The 26,661-nt window shown below is 35.3% G+C and overlaps 2 protein-coding genes across 3 annotated transcripts in view; both read left to right on the top strand.

Moving 5' to 3' along the window:
* The first annotated feature begins 2,365 nt into the window (after window positions 1-2,365).
* On the top strand, window positions 2,366-3,451 carry LOC127947367 (cocaine- and amphetamine-regulated transcript protein-like). The gene is made up of 3 exons (XM_052544450.1): window positions 2,366-2,618; window positions 2,769-2,852; window positions 3,103-3,451. Exons 1-3 carry the CDS (start codon window positions 2,370-2,372, stop codon window positions 3,208-3,210), a joined length of 441 nt encoding a protein of 146 aa, XP_052400410.1. The 5' UTR covers window positions 2,366-2,369; the 3' UTR covers window positions 3,211-3,451.
* Window positions 3,452-6,908: 3,457 nt separating this feature from the next.
* LOC127947434 (microtubule-associated protein 1A-like) overlaps window positions 6,909-26,661 on the top strand; it is a 36,939-nt gene continuing 17,186 nt past the window's right edge. The window contains exons 1-2 of one of the 2 annotated variants that reach the window (XM_052544548.1): window positions 6,909-7,192; window positions 9,886-9,987. In XM_052544548.1, coding sequence (XP_052400508.1) covers window positions 6,940-7,192; window positions 9,886-9,987 — 355 coding nt within the window. In that variant the 5' untranslated portion in view covers window positions 6,909-6,939. Of the gene's footprint in view, window positions 7,193-9,885; window positions 9,988-18,457; window positions 18,631-26,661 lie in introns of those variants that run through there. The other variant, XM_052544549.1, reaches the window with a different exon arrangement.

Genomic DNA, 26,661 nt, shown 5'->3' with positions numbered 1-26,661 from the left:
GGTTAACCATTTTAATTGGGAAAAACGTTTAAAAGTTTAGCCTTTAAGTGTTGATGCTTGAACAATGTTCTAAACAACCAATCATTTTAATCATGTTGTGTGTTGACATGTAACCTGTTGAACATCGTTTATGTATATGTAAACCATGAATTTTCCAAACCACTTTTCTCAGTGCATGAAGTAGAGAGAGATTGATAGGTTAATCATGGAGAAAGGCATGGCATGTCAAACACTGTAGGGGTTATGGGACTGGGGATGAAATTTGGGAAGTTGAGGAGACACATGGGGTTTTTGGAAGACAGGCAGACGTGGGCAGACATAAGCGGATCCCAAGGAGACAAATGGGAATCAAATCATGCCCCATAGCAAAGACTGAATATGGCAGTGGAACAAGGGTAAGATTTTAAACCCCTTAACTCAACACTCACTGCAGTGCTAAAAATAGCTGAAGGTCTGTGCATTGCACTTGCTGTGAAAACATCCTGTTTTCAAGGCCTTAGGCAAATGTCACTGGCAGATTTTGATTTGTGTGATTTTAACATCTGTATAGTAAGTTCATTGATGACGACCATCCTTTTGATCATAAACTGGCGTGTTTAGCAATTTTCCATAATCAATGAACTGGACAGTTAAATGCTTGCCGGCCTAGCCAAGAGAATGAGTGTAGTTAGAAAAACATCCCAAATAGTTTTAAATCCACCACAGAAACTCATTTTGTGCAGTCAAATCTCTGATTCTTCAATCTAATCTTGTCTGGTGGATATATATTTTTCATGGGGTTTCAGGAACATATTATACTCATGAAAATGATTTTCATTCACCCATAACCTCTATTTCCGATCTAGTCCTGTTTGGAAAGAAGAAGTTTGCTCACCACACTGTTTGATTTATAAACTCATTGACAGAGGTTATGGGCCACATCTTTCCAGTTAATTTATACCCACAGAGTATTATTTGGTGCCATCCATTGTCATTTAGGAGAATAGGAATTTTGCAACAAAATAGAATATGGAAGTGAACTTTTCCCCCCGTTAACACACCCCAGTCTGTGTTTTTTAAGCCTTGTCAGCTTTGTACAGACACAGGAGGTTGGCTGAATTTTTCTAAAAGACACTTGGTGTGTTTGCCATCGATCAGTTATATTTTGATACATGTATGGACTAAAGAGAGTGAGTCATATGCCTCACGCCCATTGTTAAAGTGTCCTGTTGGGAAATTAAAAAAACATCGCCTTTGGATAGAACTCTTGTGTGATAAACTCCATATATACCTGACAGGGAACTTATTTTATTTCCACACATGAATGCAGCACCCTAACTGTGAGATGTATTCTCCAAATTCATGGTTAGTGCGAACATTGTCGGGCAGAAATTGTTTGATTTGCTTATACACAAATAGCCTATCAAATTCAACCTCAAAATAATTTCCTCTACATGATGTCACAGACGGGCAAAAATATTTGCCTATTACATCTGCCCAAGAAAAAAGCTTATTTTAAATAAAAAATCCCTATTCACATTCCAGTGAGGATTAGACAGGTCCAGACATGCTTAAGTAGTAAGGTGTCTACTTCAGAGTGCAGATGGCTCTTGTCCCCTTGCAATTAAATACAGAAATTTAGATTTTCCAAAATCGCTACTAAGCAAACTTCCTCTTCACATTGCCAATCTTAAAATATTTGAATGTTTAAGTGCTCATTTGAAGTTTCTGACAACTTTAAGTATTGAAATGCTCAATAAATAAAATAATATACATTTAATATATGCAACCATATAATCTTCCCCTCATTTCATGCATGTCTTTCAAATATAGCCAGATACGCCTGGTATAATTACTGTAACACATGAGCGTCTTTCTATGAAGTCCCTGCTGTGTGAAGCATATTTAGAATCAAGCATCTGTACTTACATTCTGGTGTACAAAAAAAAATCTTGCTAAACACTGTATAATACACAGATATATAGCATTTAACTACACCAGTTGTAAGCTCTAATATTAAATTATTATAAAAATGGCATATATTATATTTTAATTGACATATATGTATAAAGTCTTATGCAATCCGATTTAAACAGCCATGCATGCTTTCCAAAGTGCTCCAAAATGTTCAAAAGCTTCTCTTTTACAATCGACAGAGTCTGCAGTATCTGCTCCTCACAACTGAATCAAAACACATATATGGACATTTTCTTAGTGAAGTTGAAAATTCCGAGGGCAACGTTAACGCATTTGATGACTTGTCCCCGGAGCATTTACGCAATGTACGATAACGCTTACGCGCGAACGAAATCTATGTTAAAGGCGGGGCGACAGCAGATCACATAAATGCATGCGCTGTGGAGCTCATAAAAGGGTGCAACGCTGTCGAGATGGGTATTTGCGCCAAAACTTTTAATAGAGACGTTGCGTTGCGCGCTCAGGTGCCAAAGCTCCCTGCATTCAGGACCATGGAGAGCTACAGTCTGAGGACGCGCATGGCAGTGTGCGCGTTGCTTCTCTGCTTGTTGACCGGTACCAAAGCGAACGTCTCAGACCCGGAGATAGAAGTGGATCTGGACACAAGAGCCATCAGAGACTTCTACCCCAAAGACCCAAACCTGACCAGTGAAAAACAGCTTGTGAGTAATTCTTCTTTTCATTGCACATAGGACAGATTCACTTAGACATCATGGTGTAGTGAACTTTTAAAAGTGTTAATTGTTATTTTGGTTTATTTTCGAGTGATTTGACTGAAAGGAAACATCTTTCCAAATGTTTTGTCAAACCAGCTCGGGGCTCTGCAAGAAGTTCTGGAAAAGCTGCAGACGAAACGAATTCCACCTTGGGAGAAGAAATTTGGTCAAGTTCCCATGGTATATATTGATACTTTATTAAGTGCGTGTATCTTGCATGGATATATAGGTGTCTTGGTTGCTTTGTGTCTGTTTCTTTTATTATTTATGTGTAATAGTAAAATATCTTATAATAAATAGTATTTGTTAAATGGAAATTCCTATTTTTTAATGATCCATTAAGGGTCTCCAACCACAAAGCTTACTACATTACTAACGCAAATGCTGTAATGACAAAAGTAACACGGTCTCTCCTGTTTTCTCTTGCTAGTGTGATTTGGGAGAGCAGTGCGCGATCAGAAAAGGTTCTCGAATCGGGAAGATGTGCGACTGTCCGCGCGGGGCTTTCTGCAACTTTTTCTTGTTAAAGTGTTTGTGATGGAAACACACAATTCTGTATGGATTGTAATGTGATTGAGTCCATATGCATTATATATCATAAATAACTACAATTTTATTTAGATTAATATTTTTTTAAGTAAAGAGACTGAAGACACTGAAGCAAAGTTGTAAAGAAATTGTTCTTCAATTATTTACTTGATGTAAACATGTGATACTGTCATTCTTAATGTTAATCTGCTGTTTTGTGCATTAAAGTGCAATATAACTTGTTTTGTAAAGTTGTCTGTGTATCAGTTACTTTTATATTTGCATAATATGAATAGTATAATTATGTTTTTGATAAAAATACAATAAAATTATTTTAAAAGCCCAACTTTTTATTTCATTTATTTAGTTTTTTAAGGATGATACAAATAATGGGGAGAATTTCCATGTAAGTAAAGCTAAAAAAAAAAAATTAAACAGCATCATTGAATGTGAACCACACACACAGAGCAGAGTTAGTTGGATCATGTAATTTTGCATTGTTAAAAATCTGAACAGTTGAACAGTGTTTTAGCTGGATAACAAAAATCCAGAATAATGTCACAGCTGAATTTGACGCAGGAAATTTATAACATTTAATGACGTTTCTATGTTCATATTCTGTAAAATTAAACAAAAAATAAAGACCAACCCTCATTAGTCACTGTCAGCTGCCTAAATAAACTAGTCAATAACTGTGAACTGCAATGTGCAAAAATATTTTTTTCAACTTTTCTAAAGTATTTCATATTTATTTTAGATTATTTAGATATTATTTATAAGTATTTATTTAGATCATATTTAGCACGATTAAATTACAGAAAATGGTGCAGCTCCACAGTAGAAACATACAATTTTGTAGCAAGAAAAAATGTTGGATAACATTTAAACACTGCACCAGGATAAGCATCATACTGTCATTCAGTCTGAAGAGCCATGAAAATACTTATCTGTCCTTTGCCTGTAAGAGCTGCATTGATCTCTTCTTTCTTTTTTTTGGACTCAATTACTTGCCACTTGTTCTGAACCAAGGCTAAACAAGATTCTGACAAGTGGCATATGTTGCTTTGCTTTTGTGTAGCTGGCTCTGTAAGTGCGCTCTTAGCCATAAGAGTCAGAATCAGATTGTTAGGATCAGAGTCTATGTTAAAAAAAGAAATTATGTGTGCCTTTAGACTTATTGCTCAGCTTTGTCATTGATGCCACATATATGTGCTGCTCCCCAAAACCTCTTTTGCAGATCAATATTTCATCTTTTTTGGATGAAAAAAAAAGAATGTGATGTTGCCCCCTAGAGACATAAAAGAAAAGCAGAGCCAGGCTTTATGTGGCTGTGAAAAGCTGAAAGCCTTCAGTGCTGAATTATTTGTACCATGAATGGATTTCTGCTGCTGTCATTGTTGAGGATTGAAAACGGTCATCGCTGTAATCGCATGTTGAATGTGAAGTTGATTGAATGGTCTAATCAGGACAGTAACTGGCAGGAGATGACATCTGTTTTATTAAACTGACAGCTCGATTATTTGTGAAGTACTAATAAAGTTCTGCTTCAGAAAGAACAAATTTGTTCTGAGATCAAATACAGTTTTGATAGCTTTATGAAAGTTTAGTAAAATCATAAAATCATAAAATTTTTTATGTATGTAAAATATATTCAAAATATATAAAAAATTATTTAAATGTTCATATTTCAATTAAATTAGGATACATAATTTAAAATACATTTTTAATTTATTAATATTAAATTATAAATTTTATATTTGAATATATAAAATATAATATAAAATAATAATACTATATATATATATATATATATATATATATATATATATATATATATATATATAATTTCAATCATTTCGAAAGTAGAAAATACAACATAAAATAAATTTAAAAACATTGTTTATTAAATAAATATTTGTATTTACAATAAAATAAAATAGGATTAGAAAATTATAGGAATAGAAATTATTTTAGTACTCTTTAGTACTCTAATTTCCTTCTGCTTGCATTGGGTGAGCCTTTCTATTCACTATCCAATATTGCAGCTTGCAGCAAAAAATAATTAATAAAATAAATAAATACATCTGAGTTTAATATAAATTATATCTAAAATATTAGAATAAATATTATAAAAAGTTAAATAAAATTATTTAAAATAAATATATCAAATAAATAGATGTAATTATTATAAAACTTTTTGTATTTAACATAAATTAATACATTTTAACCTAATAATTAGAAAACAATATATTAAAAAATATTATAGAAACAAAATGATTACTTAAATTTTTCTGACATTGAGATTTAAGTTTTGACATCAGACACAACCTTCAGACAACTTACCTTGCTAGTTCTTTTTGCTTGCATCCTGTGTGAGCCTTTCTCATGACTATCTAATATGGCAGCTGGCAGCTAAAAATACCAGCATCACCTGATGGATCAGAGTGTAGGACTGCAGTGTCATCCTACCTGCCGTCTGGATTTAAGGTATTTGCTCTACAGCTCATGTGAAAAACTGCCAGGTCCATTTCAGCTCCTCAGCTCAGCAATTAAGTAAGGCTTTTACTGCCTAGACAGCAAAATTTTGAACTTGTCAGTCAAAGTGTCTGTACTTTAAATCCCATAGGAGCTGAGGATCTGAGGAATAAGACAACAATTAGAGAGTCATTGAGGTTGCAATATTGTTCAGTAACTGTTTTGGCTACAAAGACCATATTTTTATAATTTGATGTTATTTGCACTTGTCTATAGTGTCCAGCAGAGGGCAGTTTGAGCTCATTTCTGCTGACTCACTGCCAAATCCAGCCCATGGCAAAACAGGTGCTTCTGCTTGCTAACTCCCCTTCAGAGGGAAAGCCCAAACTCTTATTTATTTATTTTTTTATATCATCTCGCTCATTCTCACTCTGTTTAAAATATTTGTTTGCCTTACACTAATAAAATTAGGGAAATTACTGATCTAGGCAGATTTAAGGATGTACGTAAAGTATATTCTTTAAATAGCTTAATTTTGATTCAATTAATTGAATCCCATGCATATTTCAAAGGAACATTAGATTTGATGCAGTTAGTAAATTTTATACAAAATTAATTTAAATAAATAAATAAGAAAAATGTAAATAAAATAAAATTGAATATAATAAAATGTCAGCGTGCAATATAATAGGGGCAATTAACCATTATTTCTGTATTTAAGTTTATATTATTTATAAAAAAATATATACAAAAATATTTTGATTGCTCAGCAGTGCTTATGTATTGACTAACTTGAATTTTATTGCAGTGTACATCTTTAAACTTTTATCATTATCTGATTACTTAGCATTATTTTTTCATAATAAAAATGTATATATTATATTACATATACATCAGAAATGGCTAGTAATCTAATCATTATACACACACATCAATATAAAACCACTTTCTTGTAATGGACAGGAATAACAATTAAACCGTATTAAATAACGTTTAATGATCATAAATTATTTATTTACAGCAGATAAATATTCACCTTTACTGCACTTATGAGGTATACTGTTCAAATCATAGCCCAACATTATTAATATTTGAGTTAATAATGTTGTATCGCGAGGCTATTATTTTAGGCGTCGAGCCTGACATCACACAGCTGCATGGTGTTTTAGCCAATCACGCGCAGGTAAACAGCGCCCAGTTTCGCCCAGTTTCAGCAGCCCTCCCGGTCTTAAACTTGCAGACAAGGCAGGTGGCAGCAGTTGTCATGGAGATAACCGCAGGCCCGGCGTCGGTGCGAGGGGTTGTTTCCATGGAGATCCCGCACCGAGGTGCGCTGGCGACGGTGGAGGAAGACGAGGACCGCGAGCAGCTGGGCTCCGGGGACCGACTGCAGTGTCCCGGCCAGCTCCGCCGCCGCGGCCCGTACTCCCGCCAGGGAAACTTCTACATGCTCATCGTGATCGGAGAGATCGCGACAGAGCACCAGCTGCACACCGCCAGACAGCACATAGAGCGCGGTGAGCCTCTGTTGAAAGCATGCCTCCTCTGACACATCAAATATGACTTATGATTTTCCCAGATTTCATTTTTTATCAAATTATTTTGTTAAATGTATATGTAGTCACAGTGGATTATGACAGACACCAAATTTACTCTCATACAGAATTAAATGTATTAAGTTAATATGGTATAATATTGTCAAAACATGACATCTTAACTTCATTCATCGCAAATTGCCACCTTTATAAGCTGCATACTGTACTGCGGTGGGTGTGTTTAGATTATTATTGACGTACTTCAGTCTAAACGCCGTCGCAAATGTCAATTTTTTAAAAAGATTCTCAAATATATTATTTGCTTAATGGACGTAATGAATTAACTTCTATACACGTCGCCTGTCAGTCATGTGTACATCTCTGGAGCGTTATATGATCCGATGAGACATTGCACACTAGTTCCAGCAGCAGCAGCACACTGCGGCGACCTCGCGTGACTGGACAGAGCACTGCGCCAGGAATTCTGCATTTGTTGCTGAAACTGATGAAGCTGCAGTTTTGATGCTCTGTAAGGACGGAGATCTCGTGATATTGTTTCTGTTTAAAAGGTTTTCATTTACCACTATGTTTTTGGGCAGGTGTTTCAACCGTCTATAGGCTGGTGATTAATTATGGCAATACGAGTGTACCTGGTGTGTATTTTTTTCAAGCATAAAATAGTCAAAGAAGAGGTGCATACAATCTCAGAATTTTTTTTTTTTTCTGAAAGAACAGTTTCAGAACTCTTTTAACTTATTGTGTCACAAAATGTGCTGAATATTTCTTAAAATAAAAGGAAAGGAAATTTCATAGACATAAACAACTGAAACAGTAATTTGTTTGCAGAATTGTTAATTCAAATCGTTAAAGTTTAGTGTCAATAATTTCCATCATTTCTAATTGATTTTATTGGTACTCCATTTCATTAATCTGTAATTATATTAAAAGTAGCCATAAAAGTGCAAAGAACTTATCACTTGTACTTTGGTTTAAAAGAAGGAAAAAAAGAAAAGAAAAAAAAAGTAATATTTACGTTTTTGTGGATTGATTCTTTTTCTACAGTACATAAATCATCAATTACTTTACAGAAAAGTACATTGAGTTACAGTGTTAATAGTGTTTTCATATGGCAGTATAGACTCTAGTAATGGTATCTATTTATTGCAACTTCTTTGCTTTAGTACTTTAAAATATGTTTTTTTTTTAATCTGCCAAATCATAAAAAGTTGGTTTGCTGAATAGACACATTCTTTTCATAACTACTACTGACTTTTCTTCTAATGATCACGAATCTTGAGTTTTGAGTGTAAACCATTTTTGTTTACAGTATTGACACAGTTTTGACATGAATTGCTCCAAAAGTCCATAAGCTACAGTATATAAAGTAACAAATCAGAGCTGCCAACTGCACAAAGCTGAGAAACAACCCAATTAGAGCGTAACAGTCAGGGTCAACTATGGTCCACTTGTTATGCTACTCACATTCAGTGCATTTACAGTCCTGACATGCTCACTCTGCAGTATTCTCTAATGTTTGGACGTCTAGAAACCCCAGGATTATCCCATTCCTCCTGACAGACTTTTAATCAGCAGTTAGCATATCGATGAGAATGAAATCAATACTGCAAGGAATGTCTTGTGTTTCTATAGGCTGTGTTAATCTTATTTTGAGAAAATAGAAGTATCGGTCATCTCTGCGCTCATTACCTGTTTTAAATCCCAATGAGACAGCATTTCAGTATTTGCAAGATGTACACTTCATCTTCAAAGCAAAACAGAATCTGAAGAAAATAGCCCTTCATCTGTAAGAAGAAGAGAGAAGGAAGCACTCATGCAGCCGAGGAGAGTTAAGAGAGATTTCATTTCATTTCCTTATTCTCCAATTTGAACTATGAAGTTCAACTCAGTACACATCTAAAATTTTGGGATCTTATGTAACACTCTGAGCACAATACAATAAATCTCATATTTAGATCTATATGGCAGATGTCTGAGACCACATTGAAAAATGGACTGAAAAATTACAACCTAAATATAAACTAAAAGTTTCTTGAAATGAGTAAACTTAATTGATATAAATATTGGAATTATTATTATAACAAATACATTATTGAAACCTTAATATCAGCTTTTACTCAAATTGTAATATCACATCATAATAATAATAATACAAAATATTAATATAATAATTTGTTATTTAAATAATGGTGTATAAATGTTGATATACCATACCATATATCATATTCAAATGCTAAGTAATAATAAACATAATAATAAAAAGTTTATTATTAGTATAATAATTTGTAATTAATTTAATGGTATGATATAGTCTAATATATACAAATAAAATGACATTTATAAAAATCTCTTTCTCTCTCTCTCTCTCTCTCTCTATATATATATATATATATATATATATATTTTTTTTTTTTTTTTATTTTTTTTTTTTTTTATTTTTTTGCTGCAGGATAAAAATTTTAAGGAAATGTGAAACATTTTCAACTCAACTTTTCACACATCGTTATAATATATAATATAATCCTTTGTAATGAAAAAAAGTTAGATATGCAAAAAGAGGAATATGGGTAAAGCTCATTATGTGAAATAAGGGTGCGATTGTAATTTCAAGTGCTTTGCTTATACTGATCATGTCACATGTCTCTCTGTACCTGCAGGTATCCGTTCATGGGACATCGATGTGTCCGAATGTGACCTGGACCACCAACTACAGCTTTTCATAACCAGACATTCCGCCCAGTTCTCAGCTGAGGTCAAAGGTCAGTCCGATTGAAAGGATGCCATCTAGATCCTGCAGTAGAGTTGAATGCAAATGTCAGAAGACAAGGTTAAATGAAAATCTACAGTAAAAAAAAAGATAAAAAGCTCAAGCTAAATTAACAATTGCAAGGATAAACTATTTATTTCTTAGCATGCCACACATAAATAAGTATTTTTACTTGGAGTTAAGCTGTTCACACACATATTGCCAGCCCAAGGTCACACTGCTGCAGTGGTCTTGCTTACGGCAAGCTCACACATAACATGCATGATATGCAGCTAATGCAGCGCTGAGAATCTCTCCACGGGGAGTCCAGTATGTGTGTTTGCACGGGGCCTGCCTTGCACAGCGGTAATCAAAGAGCTGTGTCAGGAGGAGAGGAGCTGCAGAGCCAGAGCTTGACTGCTGGGCCGGATGGACCTTGATCTGTGTAGTCATAAAGACTTAAATGTGCCTCGGTGTGAGACAGCCTGTTTTATAAAAGCCAATAGCAAAGTATTGCTGAGAAAGTGCCTTACTATACATTTTAAACATTAAGCTGCTGTCAGAGGAGGTGTATGATGCAGTACATGGAACATATTTCAAAATGTAAATTGCAATGTAATTTAGCAGAGTGCTTTTGATCTGAATATATATAGACACGAGACTGCATGTAATCAAAGATTATGTTCCAACCAACAGAGACTGCGAATGTCATAATGCTTTCATATAACAACAGAACGCTGCAGAGATTGTGTATTTCTGTAAGCCAAAACCCTTTAAGTGATTATTTTAGCACTTCTGTTTTCATTGTTCTGAAGTCAGTGGGTTTCTTGAATGGGTTTTTGAGTGAAATAAGGTTAGTGGATTACACAAGCTGAAGATATTTTCACATTAATTTGTATTTTAATTTTTTTTACTTGTCCTGAAAATGTTGGCTGTTATCAAGTGGCTAAATGGGACAACATTGGTTATTGGGAACACTACACGTCAATACACCAGACAAAAAAACCTCGTCTACTCACTAGTTTGCTTCACAGCCTCATTGTGTTTTTAACCACGCTTTCGCAAACTATTCTAACTCAAACCTCCAAAACCTCACAGACTGAAGAAGTAGCCGGAAACTTCATGGTGGTGATCGTGTTGAAGTCAGGTGACTGTGATGTACTGTATTTCATTTATAGCCTACATTTAGCTTCTGTCAAATCTATCTTGGCTTCAAAATTAATAAAAGCTGTGTTCATTTGTGGACATTATCACAAAAAAAAAAAAAAAAGGTGTAAGAGACACAAACTTTTGGTCCGGCAGAAATCCAAAAACCAGGCAAATCCAAAAGCTTGGAAAAAGTAATAGCACATCTCTCCTCAGTAAGCTACATTACTTCAGGCACCATACGTGTCTTTAACAAAATATGTGAATTATGTGCCTAGTAATGCTTAATAGGGTTAGAACAAAATAGCACTAAATTGGATGGAATAAAGCTTGGGAGGTTGAGTGATGGCCTCTGACCCTGCTGAAGGACATGATGTGTGCTTAGATCAGATTGTGATGACTGGTCTGTGGGGTGATACGAGGTTAACAACCATTAAAGATTGATGTCTCAGATTGTGCTTTTCTGTGGCTCAAGGCCTGTCAGACACAAGGCTCCCAGGCTAATGGTGCAAATAGGACCACAGTATCGATTCGACGTATCATATTTAGCATGCACCTTAGCATAGATCAATGACATTCAAACTAAGGGGAATTCATTGGCTGTCCTAGGGCACAAATAGATGTGTTTCGATTCTAAATGGGAACAAAATGATAGATAACGTTGGCTAATAGGATTTCTTTGTCTAGGACGGATGAATGTTTGGTTCATTTTTCAGCCATATAAGCACTTGAAGTTGAATTCCTTTTGATTACCAAGGATATACTGCAATTTGTTTTCTTTATTGAGTTCTCAGTCCTTCCCTTATAAATGGTCTTTATAAATATAAAATGAAGAGATGCTGCCATCTAACGGATATTATGAGTAATGCAGAACAATGTCAAAAGAGGTCAAACAAAAGATCTAATCTATCTATCTTTTAAAGATTTCAATAATGTTTCAACCGTTTCATATTTGTAGACACTCTTTGTATCCACATCTTCTCATTTGTTTTGGTAAGTGTCAGTTTTATATCCTCACAGCCCTCGAGGGTGATCTGCACTGAGTTACTCAGCAGTTTGAAGCCCTTTGAGAACTGAGAGCTGCTCTTGCTGTTAATGAACTACAGGTGGCTAAAAGATACAGCTGTGTCATTCCTATTATGCAGCACATTTTCATGTCCCCGTCTCATATGTCAGAATATATTGAATAAAATATTAAACTCACTTATTTTAAAGATGGAAATCATAGTAGTCATGATGTAATAATAATTATTATATTCACCACCATTCAAAAGGATGAAAGTATGGGGTTAATATGATTTTTTTTATTATTTAATTTATTTTTTTATTCATTTAAATAAATGTATTCATATTAAATTGATCAAAAGTGACAGACATTTATGTAAAGTTTTAAAATGAATGCTCAATTTCATATAGTTATACTAAAATATGAAAATATATTTCACAATTTTACTGTTTTCACTGTATTTTTGTAATCAAATAAATGCATCTTTGGTAAGCATGAGGCTTCTTTTAAAAACATAACTGACTGACACCAATATTTTGCACTGTAGTTCATATTTCATTTATCATATTGCACATTTCAAATCATTTCATACAATCTGGTTTTCTTTCATGTTGCCATTTTTATTATGTCTGAACTTCTAACATGAATAACTGGCAATTTATTAATAAATGTTCAAGGTTTTAACTAAATAGCATTTAGTTAGTTTGATCGTGTTGATTAAAGAACAACAGCACAGACATCTGCAATATTTTTGTGTTTATCTTAATTAAACATATTTCAGCCTGTTTGATTCAATTACCAAATTTGTAATTTCAAATATAAAGTCAATGGTAAACAGTATAGAAACATATATATATATATATATGCTATATATATTATGTTTTCTTCACTCCAATTAAATCATTTTTAGTCAGTGATTTTTGTGTGTATATATATATGTAGGAATGACCTCGATCAGTCAGTACCTCAGAGTCTTGGGAGAAGGTTCACGGCAAGGAAACAGCATGATCAGTGTTTTCATTTTTACTGAGTCACTCATCCTCCTTTCTCCTTCTACTATGTTTCCATGGTGACCTGCATCTAGGCTTTAGTCAAGGTGAGCGTCGTTGTGAGGGGCTAATGAGTGTGCTCTGTGAGGAGAGGAGTATGTGCACATTATATCGATTATAATATAAACAACTGTTGTTATCCAATGAGTATGATACTGTATAGATTTATGATATCTTAATGTATTCTAAGCAATGTCATGAGCTGGAATAGCAGCCTGCAGTAAAATAATAGTTTTTGCTTTGGTAATATTAGATACTGGTATAATTGAGTTTTTATTAAACTGTGACCACCACTGCATTAACTGCTAACAGGCTTCATCTCCTCAAATATCCTATTAGAGATACCGAATGAGACGTTTCAACCGCTGTTATGCTCTGTGAGTCAGCGTTTGGGAAGACTGATTGTCTGCAGGCAGGGAAGTAATGGTCTGGAGAAGAATTTTCCTATATTTCCAGTCCCGTCTGAGTCACGAGTTCCCCTCAGACTTACTCACAAAGTCTGTAATACATTGAGAAGACTGTCCTTTAGCATTCCCATGCATCTGAAAGGCAGTTGTTGTCTTGCGTAGGATTGTAAGTGAAATATGTGAAGTAACTAGCCAAACCGTGACCTCTTGACCTTGTCTATCACTTCGGTGAATGTCCTGGCTAAAGCACCTAGCTAGTGCTAACCAGAATCTGACCCAGACATTCCCTCTGACTCTATTTGATTTGTGTCTCCCACAAGACCCTCAAAGCATTTCTTAACAACCCCAAACACATTTTAAGAGTGTTATCTTGCCTACGTTGCTGATTTAAGTTTAGCACGCATAGATAAAAGTTTGTTTTAACAGTTTAAAAGGAGAAGAAGTGAGTCATTTTCTTTAATAGTGTCACCGGGAGTGCCACAAGGGTCCTAATGTATAAGTTTATACCATCAGTTTGACTCTTTCCTTTCTCTCTCAGGATACACACAAAGGAAATTGGTACTCTAGAGCTGAAGCCTTAAGCAGGACCTATTTATAATGCAAGCACCGAGCCATAATTATGAATTTCACTGATGCTTTAGGGTAAACTGAACAATCACATGAAGCCAAAACTTCATACCTCTAAAATTTAAAAGCTCTTTTGAAGTATTCATATTTGTGTGTGTATTTCTGTTCAAAAGTTTAGGGTGAGTAAGATTTTTCACAAATGTATACTTTTTAAAAAATGAATATGTTTATTCACCAAAGATGCATTCAATTTATCAAATTGACTGTAAAGACAACTGTGCCTTTGCCCTAAAATTGCTGAATTTTACTTGATGAAATACTTAAAGCAGAATACTAGCATTGAATATAAATAAAAAGTCGAAACTGATGAAAGGTCTGCTGCTCTTGACACTAGCAAAAGATCATTTTCATAACACTTAGATCCTGAGGGAATGAGGTGGAATCCAACAAATATTATTCTCTTAAAATATGATATTAATAATATTAATATTAATAAAATATTATTATTCTCTGAAAATCAATTTATCCAGTTCCAGTCCTGGGCTGTACAGTAATTGTAAGTGCTAGAACAAACACAATCCCCTCAGTTGTTTGTGCAATCTTCAGCAAGCTTTTGTTTTCCACTGATACAAAAGGCCAGGGAGACATCCGGGGCTACACACAGACATTGAAATGAGGAACAAAACAAACACTCAGACTGATTAAACAGATTATCATTTGTGTTTCGACTTGGAAACATTTTTGCTATGCAGTTTTATGAATTTTTTTGGGAATGTTTATGTGATCTGACATACATTATGGATAAACAGCAAACGTTAAGTGAAAGGAGCAGGTACTGGTGAATGAAGTAGCTGGAGGACTTTCACAGAATTTCTGATTTGTAACTAGCCTTGAGTTTGGAATCAATCACTGGTTTGTTATGGTTCATATGGAAGACTTTCTTTTAAATTATAAATCATAGGGTATACTACCTTTCAAAAGTTCGGGATTAGTAAGATGTTTTTTAGGATATTAGTACGTTTATTCAGCAGGGATGAACTGAATTCATCAAAAGTGACAGTAAACTTGTTTATCATGTTTATACAACAGTTTTCAACATTGATAATATGCAAATGCGAATATTAGAATGATATCTGGAGGAGCATGTGACACTGAAGACTGAAAACTCAGCTATTTAATAATTGGAATAAATTACATTTTGAAAAATGTTGAAATGGAAACCAGTTGTTTCAAATTGTAATATTATTTCATAATTGTACTGTTTTGCTGTATTTTGATCAAATAAATGCAGCACTGATTAGCATAAAATTCTACTTCCAAAAACATTTAAAAAATCTGACCCAAATTTTTTTATCAGTAATATATATATATATATATATATATATATATATATATATATATATACATATATATACATATATACATATGTATATATATATATATATATATATATATATATATATATATATATATTTAGTTCAAAAATATGTAATATTATAGTGTTTTAGAGCCATTCATTCATGCAATTTGTGCTGACATCCTAGGGAGGGAGGTCAGTCATGCATAATTGAGGCTGCTCAATCATTTATGATAAGGATATTGATATCACTGCAGATTCAGTTTGAGTCAAAGCACTAAACCAGAGTTTTAACATTACTTTATCTATATGCTGTTTTCAGTGAACCATCAGATGGATGCATTGGTTATGACAGTAAGTTTTCTAGGGCATTTGAACAACATTTAATCATTAATAATTACATGAATCAATAAAATACACGTAAGGAAAGTGAGAGAGGAAATCAGATGTTTGCTCCATTCATTTTATAATCACTACCCATACGAATGAAGAATAAAATAAGACAATGAATCTTCATCAATTGAGCATTTGCCGATTATCTGTGCTGATCTGACTGAATTACATATGAAAAGCATATCAAAATATATGTTGCACAGAGGGGAAATTGAAAATATGGTCCGTCTGGCAGAATGGGCATAGCAGAAGAAAACACTGCACCAAAATGTAGTTCTCTTCTGATGACATAAAGCCATGCATTGCCTGCAGCAAACTTATTCAGGTCAAGCACTCACTCAGTAAGGCTGCAACAAACTATAAAAAATGATCATGTGACATTCTTGGGTGAAACAGAGACTAAATGTATGGGAGAACTTTATTCAACCCATTGAGAATTGACTGGATTATCAGATTGGTCTCTATAAAACAGATAGGTGTAAAAGAGGGGCTGAAAAATAAGAGGGCTTGCTGAAAGGGAATAGGCTCCATTTTGATTTAATTTTGACTGGCAAATCTTGTTGACCTAAAATGTGGCAGATATATGACTCAAAACCAATAGCCTAATTGACACATGCTTGTATACCTGGATGATCTACTACTTCCACCAAATTCTGTGTGCTTTTGGTGGACACTACCATCCCATGAGGTCGCAAAACAAATTCCTAATCAGTATGCGATTTCAGACACAGAAGGTCTAGAGATGCATTTTTGAAAAAAGTTGAACTATGTTGAATTAAGTTGAACTTTTTTTTATTTGAGCATTACACTGTGTCATGAGCAGTGTTGTGGGTAACGCGTTACAAAGTAACGCGTTAGAGTACTCTAATTACTTTTTTCCTGAAATGTGTAACTTAACGCGTTAGTTTCGTGCGGAAGTAATCAGTAACTTCGTTATTTTTTAAAAAAAGTAATCCGTTATTTTAAGGAAAGGAAAATCCCGACTGCAGCCTGCTTTTTGTCAGACAGTAGGCGTAGGTCTACTGTGCCACCTGCGGATGTATCAGTGGAGCCGAAGCTCTGTGATCGTAAAGTCAATGGCTGTGATGCGTCTGTGCCCTGCGCCTGACCCTGTGTGTGTGTGTGTGGTTTTTTTTTTTTTTTTTTCTAACTCCCGTCTAGATGGCAGAGAGGACAGCGTTTGGTTTATGGAAGTACGCACATTATTTTCAATTTGTCAACGAAAAAGAAAAGAACATAACGGTAAAATGCACACTCTGTGAGTGACACTTTAATAATAATTAGTTCGGCTATTAAGCGATTTGTCATTTGCCTGTGTGGCAGTGAAGGATTTAATTCGGTCGGTTTGTTATCATTTTTGTTTGACAGGCAGATGTTAATTTCTGTTAGATCGTTGGCTGGCTGGTTGTTCATCATTTCTAAATGGATTTAAATCTGCAAGCCTGTTTAAGGTTGTGTTTACAAGTAAGCATACTTGTACTTTGATAACTGCATTATTTAAAGTCAAAGAAAAATCAGGAGTTATCTTGCTCATAATATACAGTAGCCTAGGCTACCCGGGCTGGGTAGGTGCGAATTTTGATTAATAATATGTTCTGTGATAATAAATAAATAAAACGCCATGTGGAATAGCCTATTGCTGACTGTCTTTCCTGTTATTGTTATCCTGCAGTGTTAATTTAGTCGGATGACTGACGTTATTCATTGTCGGAAGTCACGACTTTTAGGTGCATTTAAAGGGGCCGGGGGCTGTGTCTGTCATGTGTGTGCCGCTGCGAACGGCTTTTAATTTTTGGTAACGCATGAGTACTCTAACGCGTTACTTTTATGAATAGGTAACGCTGTATCATAACTGATTACTTTTAATTGATGGTAACGTTGTAACCTAACTAACTACTTTCCAAAGTAACTATACCCAACACTGGTCATGAGACGCATACAAACATGGCAACTCAAAGATCACCAATATGTCTGTATAGGGAATTTATATAGAAAAACAATGGGAACCTTTGGCAGTTGAATGAAAACATTTGTTCGGTATGAACGGTCCCTTTTTTTACATTGAGCAGCCTGCCTCCGGATGCCACCACATAGGTTTAATGTGCAACAGACCAAATGTACATTATATAGTACAGTCAGGCTTTATATAGAGCTTGTCGGAGGCCAGTGTAATGCAGCAGCAACACAAACCTAATAAGAAACCCCTGAAAAATCAGTGAAAATTAATCCACAAATGTTGATTATGAACTGATACAAAAAAAGACAAAAAATATAGAATACAAAAACACTGTGCTGTTGGGATGAATAGCTACCAGCTACATTAATAATAACTCACCTGTATCTGTTCAGTTATCACTTATTTAGTTTTCATCCGCCAATAGCCATATATTCCTTGAGTCTGGAAATAATGTTGAATGAATATAATGTAATACAATATTAGACATGAAAGGGTTACTTGTGGTGCATTGAAAGTATCACTAACCCCCCCTCCTCTCCCCACCGCCTAACCCTCCTCTTCAGACACAGACAGTAGCTGCAGCTGTGGTTTAATTGGCGGGTGGCTGCAGCCAGAGTTGCTGCAACCATCCCGCTCTGCTCGAGAACCCAAATCTGCCAACCCACACACACTCTCCGGCCCCTCCCTCACACACAGAGCAGCGACTGCGCTCCCGAACACCCATCAGTCGCGAGACACACGACGCACTGTTAAAGCGGCCCGCATCAGCGGACGGTATGTATCACTTTCTGTCATGCAGACTACAGAGACTGCGATCTAGCGTGCGATGCGGTCTCTGGCGTGACTTTTACGCAGTGTCGCAGTGATCCGGACAAAGAGTGTTGTAATGCCAACAGGCAGTAACACTTTGCTTCATGAGACTATGACGTCGCGGAGGGCGCGTATCCTTATTTGACCGCATATTTGTCTTCTTCTTCTTGACGTTTTTAATGGGTTTGATCGCGTAATCATGGCTTATGGGACGCCACATAGGCTTTATGATGCGTTTATGTCGCTATAGACTAAATGACAACGAATAAATTGGTAATTAAACGTCCAGACAGTCGTTTACCTGTAATTGCGACATATGTCTGGGTGACAGAGTGTACGATCAAAACCTTACTGTGATTTATCCAAATTAACTGGATACATTTGTGATGGACGGAGGTTGGCGGATAGCTCGCGCTGACAGGCTAACTAAAGTTGCGTTTAATATATATATATATATATATATATATATATATATATATATATATATATATATATATATATATATATATATATATATATATATATATATATGGTTGTGAAATTATTTGTGCGTTTTTTTCAGTAGGTATTTGAAGTGGTTTCATTATTTCATTATTTTGAGCTTCTCATAAATGACCACGAGAAGTGATTCTTTGCTGCATGACACACTTCTGCATAGATATATTTTAGGGAGGCTGTGTCTATGCTAAACTTGAAAGTATTTGTCCGGAAGATTATAAGATATTCTCAAAAGTTGTGAGGAATGTTCATGTTAGAGTTGGTGTAATTATTTGAAAGATTTTTGTTTATTAACGATTCTTTTAGAAGCCAGTTTCTGTAGAAGAAGAAAAATGGCAAAATAAATTAGTCGATCAGAAATTATTAATGGTGGAGATCGTTTTAGAATGCCACAAAATATTTTTTGCGAAAGATATGTTTATAGAAACGTATAATTCACAGATATTTTAGATGAATTAAATGCAACATATTGTACATGTCTATATAGGCTATTACATAAAATAGAAAAATATGGTAGCATTTTAGTTCATTCCAGAAATACCACAGATTCCAATAAAACTCATATCTTTAGGCGAAAGACAGTAAATGTACTATTTGAAGTCTTATTAAGCTTACTAAATATAACATAGGCTAACACACACTTATTAGTTCAAAATGACATAACATTTAATTAATTACAAGTTAACGTGCGGTTTATTAACGAGTCATTTGAAAACAACAACCGTTCCTACTGACGGGTTTTTTTTAATTAACCGCTTTGTTTTGATAAAAAAAACGTCTCAAATTATTCATTCGTTTGATGTTTAAATCACACCGGTCGCGCTCTTTGTTTTGATTCACTAAGGAGAACCGACTCAAACGAGTCATTCGTTTGAGAATCGGACTGCATTGGTCCTGCAGTATGTTTTTGACTAAAAATAACTGACCCAAAAGACTCATTCGTTCTACAATTCCAATAAAATTACAACCAAAATAATGCAAAGTATTGGTTCTGTCTCAGAATCTAGTAAGATGCCTTCCTCGTCAGCGTTCTACAAAACCTATAATGCTTCCTGGGTAAGCAGTTCAGTTTTTTTTTCTTTTCTGTTTTGACAGTCACCTCTATCTCTATCTTTTTTTCTTCTTAAACAGTGATTCCACTAAGTTCAGGTTATTATTTACTATAATTCAATAATATACAATCTTGATACATTCATAAACAATTAGCAATCCATGATTTTGACGCCCCAAAAGGCTGTCTGGCTTGTAAGTAGGTTTGAAGAGTCACTGATTCGTTTGCTGCTCTATGACTCAGCATTGCTATCTGTGACTCTTTATCTTGTTGCCTCTTCTCTCTCTTTCTGTTTTCAATACATTTGCACATCTGGCTGCTTACGGACCATTCACGAAAAATAATGACTAAACGGATGACTCGCTCCATGTTTGAATATCATCGTAGAGGCCAATTAAACCCACAAAATGACTCTTTGCTTCAATTGTCACAGCTGACGTTAGTAGTAATGTTCAGTTGTTTTACTCTGAACTTATTTATATCATAGAAGTACAAAAACATCAATGTACCAAATCAGACCTGCTTGAACTAAATGATCTAAGTACTCTAACTGATTGTTAGCTTTTGAGGAGATACTGGGGGCTATTTTAGGTACATTTGTTTGTCAGCTCAGTGCTGAAATGTTTCAGTTGTTCCTTAGTTCTCTTTCTGATGCAGCTGTCTGGGTGGGATTCTTGTATAAACACCCACTGACATCAGCTGCTGAGTCACTGTCCCATTGGTACTGGTAGTAGCTGGTAGAGGTGCAGAATGTTTAGTGGACCTGCTTTACTTTGAAAGTGTCTTTATAATATGAGATGTAATTTCCTTCCAAATCTATAATCTTATTTAATTGGTCGTGTTTTGAGGCAGTGTGCTCTGTAATTAGGTTTTAGAGAGATTCTTTATTAAGCTTTCATGATATCATTGATTTGAGGCTCAATGTTAGGACACTGAAGGGCACATCCATCTGCAACAGAGTAAAATGGGCTATTAAAGACAAGGGCGATTGGGTGCTTGGGCTTCACCAAAGTGACTCATGCTTTGTTCCGTTTGACATTGGAAAATGCTGAAAAAGGAACAGCCATTTTAGACCTAGTTTTCACGGACAACACAAATCAATGGTCCAACCTAGAAAATATTAGCGACTCAACATTGGAAACCTTCCGGATTTAGGAACGGTCAGTTGAAACGAACAACCTCTCATTGGTGGATTGCTCAGTGGAAATGGACACAACTTAAGTGGCAGGTGCCCATCTGTGGATTGTAGCACTTTTAATTAAATGAATATCTTAGACAGGCATGCAGTTTTGTCCTTATCTTTTTCCTCAAACATTTAAGTGGAATGATTGCTTACTGCGGTCAAAATAAACCATTAATATCAAATTTACTTGTTTACTCTGAGTATTTATAATGAGTCAGCTCATTAGCCAATTTAAATGTATACTGGTAGAATTTTATGTAACTGCTCATGGCACCTGCTCATTAAGTTCGTAATAAAGCTGCTTTTAATATAGAGGGAATTTAAAGGGTTTTGATGAAAGTGCAGTTGAGCTGCATGAAAGCGCAGGCGTGAGTTGAGTTAAATGTGCTGAAAATGAGGTGTGATGTCACAAGCACTCACGGTCACAGCGAGGCGATATGATGATGCTCTCCCATTTGCTTCAAACTCATCCTTTGGTGACATATTTCAGTCTTTTTTCAGTCTTTTGAAGGGCGTTTGTGTTGGTGTGTATGTGGGTGAGTGCACAAACGGCCATCATCCCTGGGAGCTTGCAAATTCAGTGTGGGAGGATCATCCTCTCTTTCATTTGTAGAGCTGCACTGAGAATTCCTTCACTGCTGTTGAATCACTGTGATCTAAATTGGCCTGTCTAAATTGTTGCTTGTTCTGGTTTGAGATCTCTTACCTCATTGTTTGTTAATCATACACATTGCCTTAGGAGACTTTCTGTCTTAAATGTTGTTTCTTTGGTACAGTTCTTTGTGTGAAATGTTACTGCAGCAGGACTGGATATTAGGAATGTGGAATGATAGTATCTGTAATCTGGGAGTTAAACGCAAGCTTGAACTCAATAATACATCTTTAATTTTTTCATATTGCATGAGACATTGCCACCCAATATGTAAAGTATGATCACATAAAATAATCATGTAACATAAAACAAACCAAGGCATCAGGACTTATTTTTTTTCATTTAGTTTTTCATGACTGGCTAACTACTGTAATACATTATCTGATTTCTTTATGTCTCTTGTTAGTTCCATGTTTTTCTAAACAGTATGGTTTTATGACGAGTTTTATTTCTGCGGTTTTATGATGCAATGACTGTTTTAAGTTCTAAGATGGCGGCAATTAGCCCGCTTGCATTAATATTAAAATAGAGATTAAGAGCGGTACGAGAGACATAAAAGTAGCACACTGTTGTTGTCGCAATGGAATATGCATACAGTATAGTTTTCAAATCCAGCCATAAGCTGTCTGTACATCATCTGGTTAAAGGACTATGGAAACACTGACATTTGCAGATGTTGACTCAGAACAGACCCATGTCTTCTTTTTGATTAGAAGATGTCTACTATTTATACTGCTTTCATAAGCACTCTTCTATATTGCAGTTTAAATATGTTATTAACATCTCAGCATGTGTATTTTCAACTTGGTACATCACTTGTACCAAGTGTGTGTACTCATGACATTTTCCTTTATTTGAACTGCCTACCCACCAGTGTTCTGAGAATATATTAAATCTTTGCAAAATAAGGCCAGTTATCAGGAATAAAAGATGCACTTATCAAGCTACTAGTTTCTTCAAGATCTAATACTTTTCTTTATTGTTCTTTCGTTCCTGCCTATTAAAATGTCAAATTTATGTAGCCATATTATGTATAGAATGATAAGAGATCTGTGTGACACCGGGACGTTGTTGTGAAAGACGCAGTGTTGTGGAGTCCCGTCAGTGTTGGAGAAACATCCAGCCTTTATTCAGGACCACAATGATGTGGCTTCACATGCTAATGAATGGGCTGTGTGGTGGCATGATCTCATAGTTGGCTCAGGCTTAGGTTGGAGTTTTCTGGCCCCCAAGGTAACAGTGGTAAAGCACCAACAATCTTCTCATACCCTTTTGATTGCTTTAAAACTTGCTTCCTCTGTAGCCCACATATGGCCTACCTAATGTGCTCTTTTCACAATTCACAAACTGAACATTGTACATATTTTGAAGTATTTATTACACATGTTGGATTTGATTTTAAGCCCTAATTATTCTATATTCTATATCTACATAAATACTGTTAGGCTAATTTGATTGCATATGCAGCTTCATTTATGTCTTTTATCAAGTTATAGACTGCCATCTCATTGTACTAGTAATGAGACATGACTATTTTTGAGTTCTGTGAATCAGTATTTCTAGTATAATAGTTCGAATCAGAAATGGTCCATGCAAATGAGGCATAAAAGCACTACATGCACTCCTGCTGGGTCATTGTGTGCCACACCCTTTCCCCAGGTGACTGTCTGAGATTCGGTGGCACATCCGTGATAAAAGAGGCTTTAATATGCTTAACAGCAGAATCATTCGCCACTGCCAAATCACAGGACTAGGATTACCGGAAGAAACTAGGGCATTTGCTTCTTGTGAAGATGCAACAGGGGGTGTCAAGAGTTTGAAGAAATATTGGACAGCTTGTGTAAGTGTTGTTTTAGGTCTTTATATAGTGTATAGAGCACTTCAATCATGGCAGAAATTGCTCATCTGCATGAATGATGGCCCCTGGCAGTGTAATTTATAATAATCTGTGTATTACTTTAATGGATTTTTAAAGTTTACTATCATACTTCTCTCAACCAGAGCATTGGACTAGGGTTAGATTGATTACACGTTTTACAATAAGTCCCACAAAAGTAACATTAATTCCCTCCGTTCTGAAAAGCTAGTTAGCTACAGTACTTTAGATAGCAACAAACACCTGTGGTGCCTCATGCTTAATGAAAGTTCACCTTGCATTTTAAATAAAAATAAATGCCATAACATTGCACGGCCTCTGTGTCACTTGTACATGAAATGGGAATTAAATGGCTTGTTCCATTGGGACAAACAGATTTAGTGTTGCTGATAGTGCACTACAGTAAGATCTGCCGTTCACAAGGTTATCTGCTCCCAAAAGCACACAAGACGGTGGAATGAGTGACTGTTTTAGATGCTCAGATGAGGCGATTCTGTTCCCAAACTTCCACAGGCCTCAATCTCTTGGGTGACCATATCTAGAGCAAAATATCTGGAGCAGCGCTGATGCTTGGTCTGTCTTCTACCGTACCACTGTTGAGCTTATTTTAACAGAGTGCTCTCATTTTTGAAGTTCATGAGCAGATATTTATATCAAGCGGGTCAGGTGAGGTAGGACTGGATCTTACACTGAGGCCTTCTTAAAAATGACTTCGGGTTTTACGATGCTAATGCGATTAAGGTGTTTGTGCTATAAAAATTAAGTCATTAATTAATAATCAGCAGTGATGAAATTGCTTGTTCTTTAACAGATTCACTAAATCCCTCGGACTTGGCCTTAGACTTTTGCACTACTGTTACATTGCTACATTCTTTAGCGACTGTGGAAAAAAGGGAGTAGTGGAAACTGGAAGCTGGCTGAACACAGTGCTCTGCAAAACTGTCTGTTTATTTAAAATGGCAAAGGGGTTTTGTGGTTTTTAAGGCCATTTGAAAATGTACACCCTTTCTTTTCCAGAAAAAAAATAAAAATAAAAATGTATGACTCATCCTGCATTACAGTTTTTATTGTCCAATCAAAAACTCTCTAGAATGAGAATGCCCCCCCTCCCATGCCTTATGTGAGTAGCAAATCATTGTTCATGGTTCTGATGTAACTAAAGCCTAATTTACTATTTTTAAAAAGTGATAAACCCTTTGCATTCTGCCAAAGATTCAATACACAATATGTCAATACAGGAATTATGCTTTTTAAGCTTATTATAATATAAATTCCACTGAATACATTTATTTTTGTTAACAGGTTTGAAAAAACTCTTCTGGAATTATTTTTTATATATATATATATATATTATTTTAGTATTTTTTTATTGCTTTAACATTTTTTTTCCAGCTAATCTGACTGTCTAGACAGAGTAAAAAAGTTAATTCTCTGAGTTCTGACTCTTCCTAAGATTTTCATCAAACAACAACAAAGCACACATTGCGTTCATTACAAAGCCAATAGACGCCATGTAGCTCTGGGCATTGTGCCTAAGGGAGAGCAACCGCAGTCCCTGAGACTTTCATACTTCCCTCGTTTCTTTGTACTTTGTCACTTTGCAAAGGGCAGCAGAGGTTCGGAGCTACCAGTTTCCGTGGCAGCCTGTGTTATTTGCATTCAGTGCGTCCTGGTAAAATCTGTCTAACCAGTCTTCACATATGTTGTACTTTCACTTCTGTATTTCCTTCTCATACCATCTGGCTCATAGAAGCAAGGCTGGGCTTAGGCCAGCTTGGTCCAAACCCCAGTCGTGCTGCGTTCAGCAGCTCTTTGATTATCCCACTAATTCCTCAATACACTCTGCACTTATAACACTCTTTATACAACTGAAAACACAGGATAAATGTGTTTGGACTGGACTTTGGAGATGATATAAAGACTTATGTTACATTTGTGTCATGTGATTTTTTTTTCCTTATTAGCCTGGATATCCTCTTATCGTAATGTATACTTAAAACTCTAAACCCCTTACTTATTACTGTAATCCAAACATCCATGATGTCTCATTAACATTCCTGCAGGACTGTCCTTGAAATACATTGCACTAAGGCATTGCACTAATATGCTGTTTATTAAATCTTGGGAGTCCTTTTCTTAATGAATGAATATTGATGTGAGTGACAGCTATGCCTTTCAGTGTTACTCCTGCTGCAGGGGCAGTCAAACATTAATCAGTCATACCGCTGCTATAACTGACTTTTAAATGAAGAAATCAATGCAGTGTTGTTAAGGAACATGCTTTAAAGGATTAAGCTCTGGCTATGCATTTCATTGAGTTACGGTTTAGCATTTAGCGCTATTCCAGAATAAGTTTTCCCAAATCATTTAGTTAAGTGTTTCCTTTTTTTTCAGAACACTGGCATAAAGTTTTGGGGAACAACTAATTAAGTAGCTAAACATTTCGGGTTAAGTATCAAACCTTTTCTAGTGAAGATATTACCAACACTTATATTGTATTTTGAATGTCAAATTGTACTGAACATGCAAATTCATCGCCAAGTTAGCGCTTTTTCTCAAATGTATTACTAGAAAACCTAATTTGTTCTACTGAATCATTTCATCCTAAACAACTTTCACTCATGTAATGCTGGAAGTTCTGGTTCATTGTAGTGAATTGGTTCATCCTGAAGTGTGATTCATTTTAGTGAATCGGTTCATCTTGAAGTGATTTATTCAGGTGAATCAGTTCAGAC

This window comes from Carassius gibelio, chromosome A25 (assembly GCF_023724105.1).
Source record: "Carassius gibelio isolate Cgi1373 ecotype wild population from Czech Republic chromosome A25, carGib1.2-hapl.c, whole genome shotgun sequence".
Classification (NCBI taxonomy): domain Eukaryota; kingdom Metazoa; phylum Chordata; class Actinopteri; order Cypriniformes; family Cyprinidae; genus Carassius; species Carassius gibelio.
This window is presented reverse-complemented; position numbering and strand designations above follow the sequence as displayed.

Bases quoted from the DNA above. Each gene is read 5' to 3' on its own strand.
- LOC127947367 (XM_052544450.1), top strand. From the start codon at position 2,370: ATGGGTATTTGCGCCAAAACTTTTAATAGAGACGTTGCGTTGCGCGCT. The intron at 2,619-2,768 runs GTGAGTAATTCT...TTGTCAAACCAG, and splicing joins TGACCAGTGAAAAACAGCTT to CTCGGGGCTCTGCAAGAAGT. The intron at 2,853-3,102 runs GTATATATTGAT...TTCTCTTGCTAG, and splicing joins AATTTGGTCAAGTTCCCATG to TGTGATTTGGGAGAGCAGTG.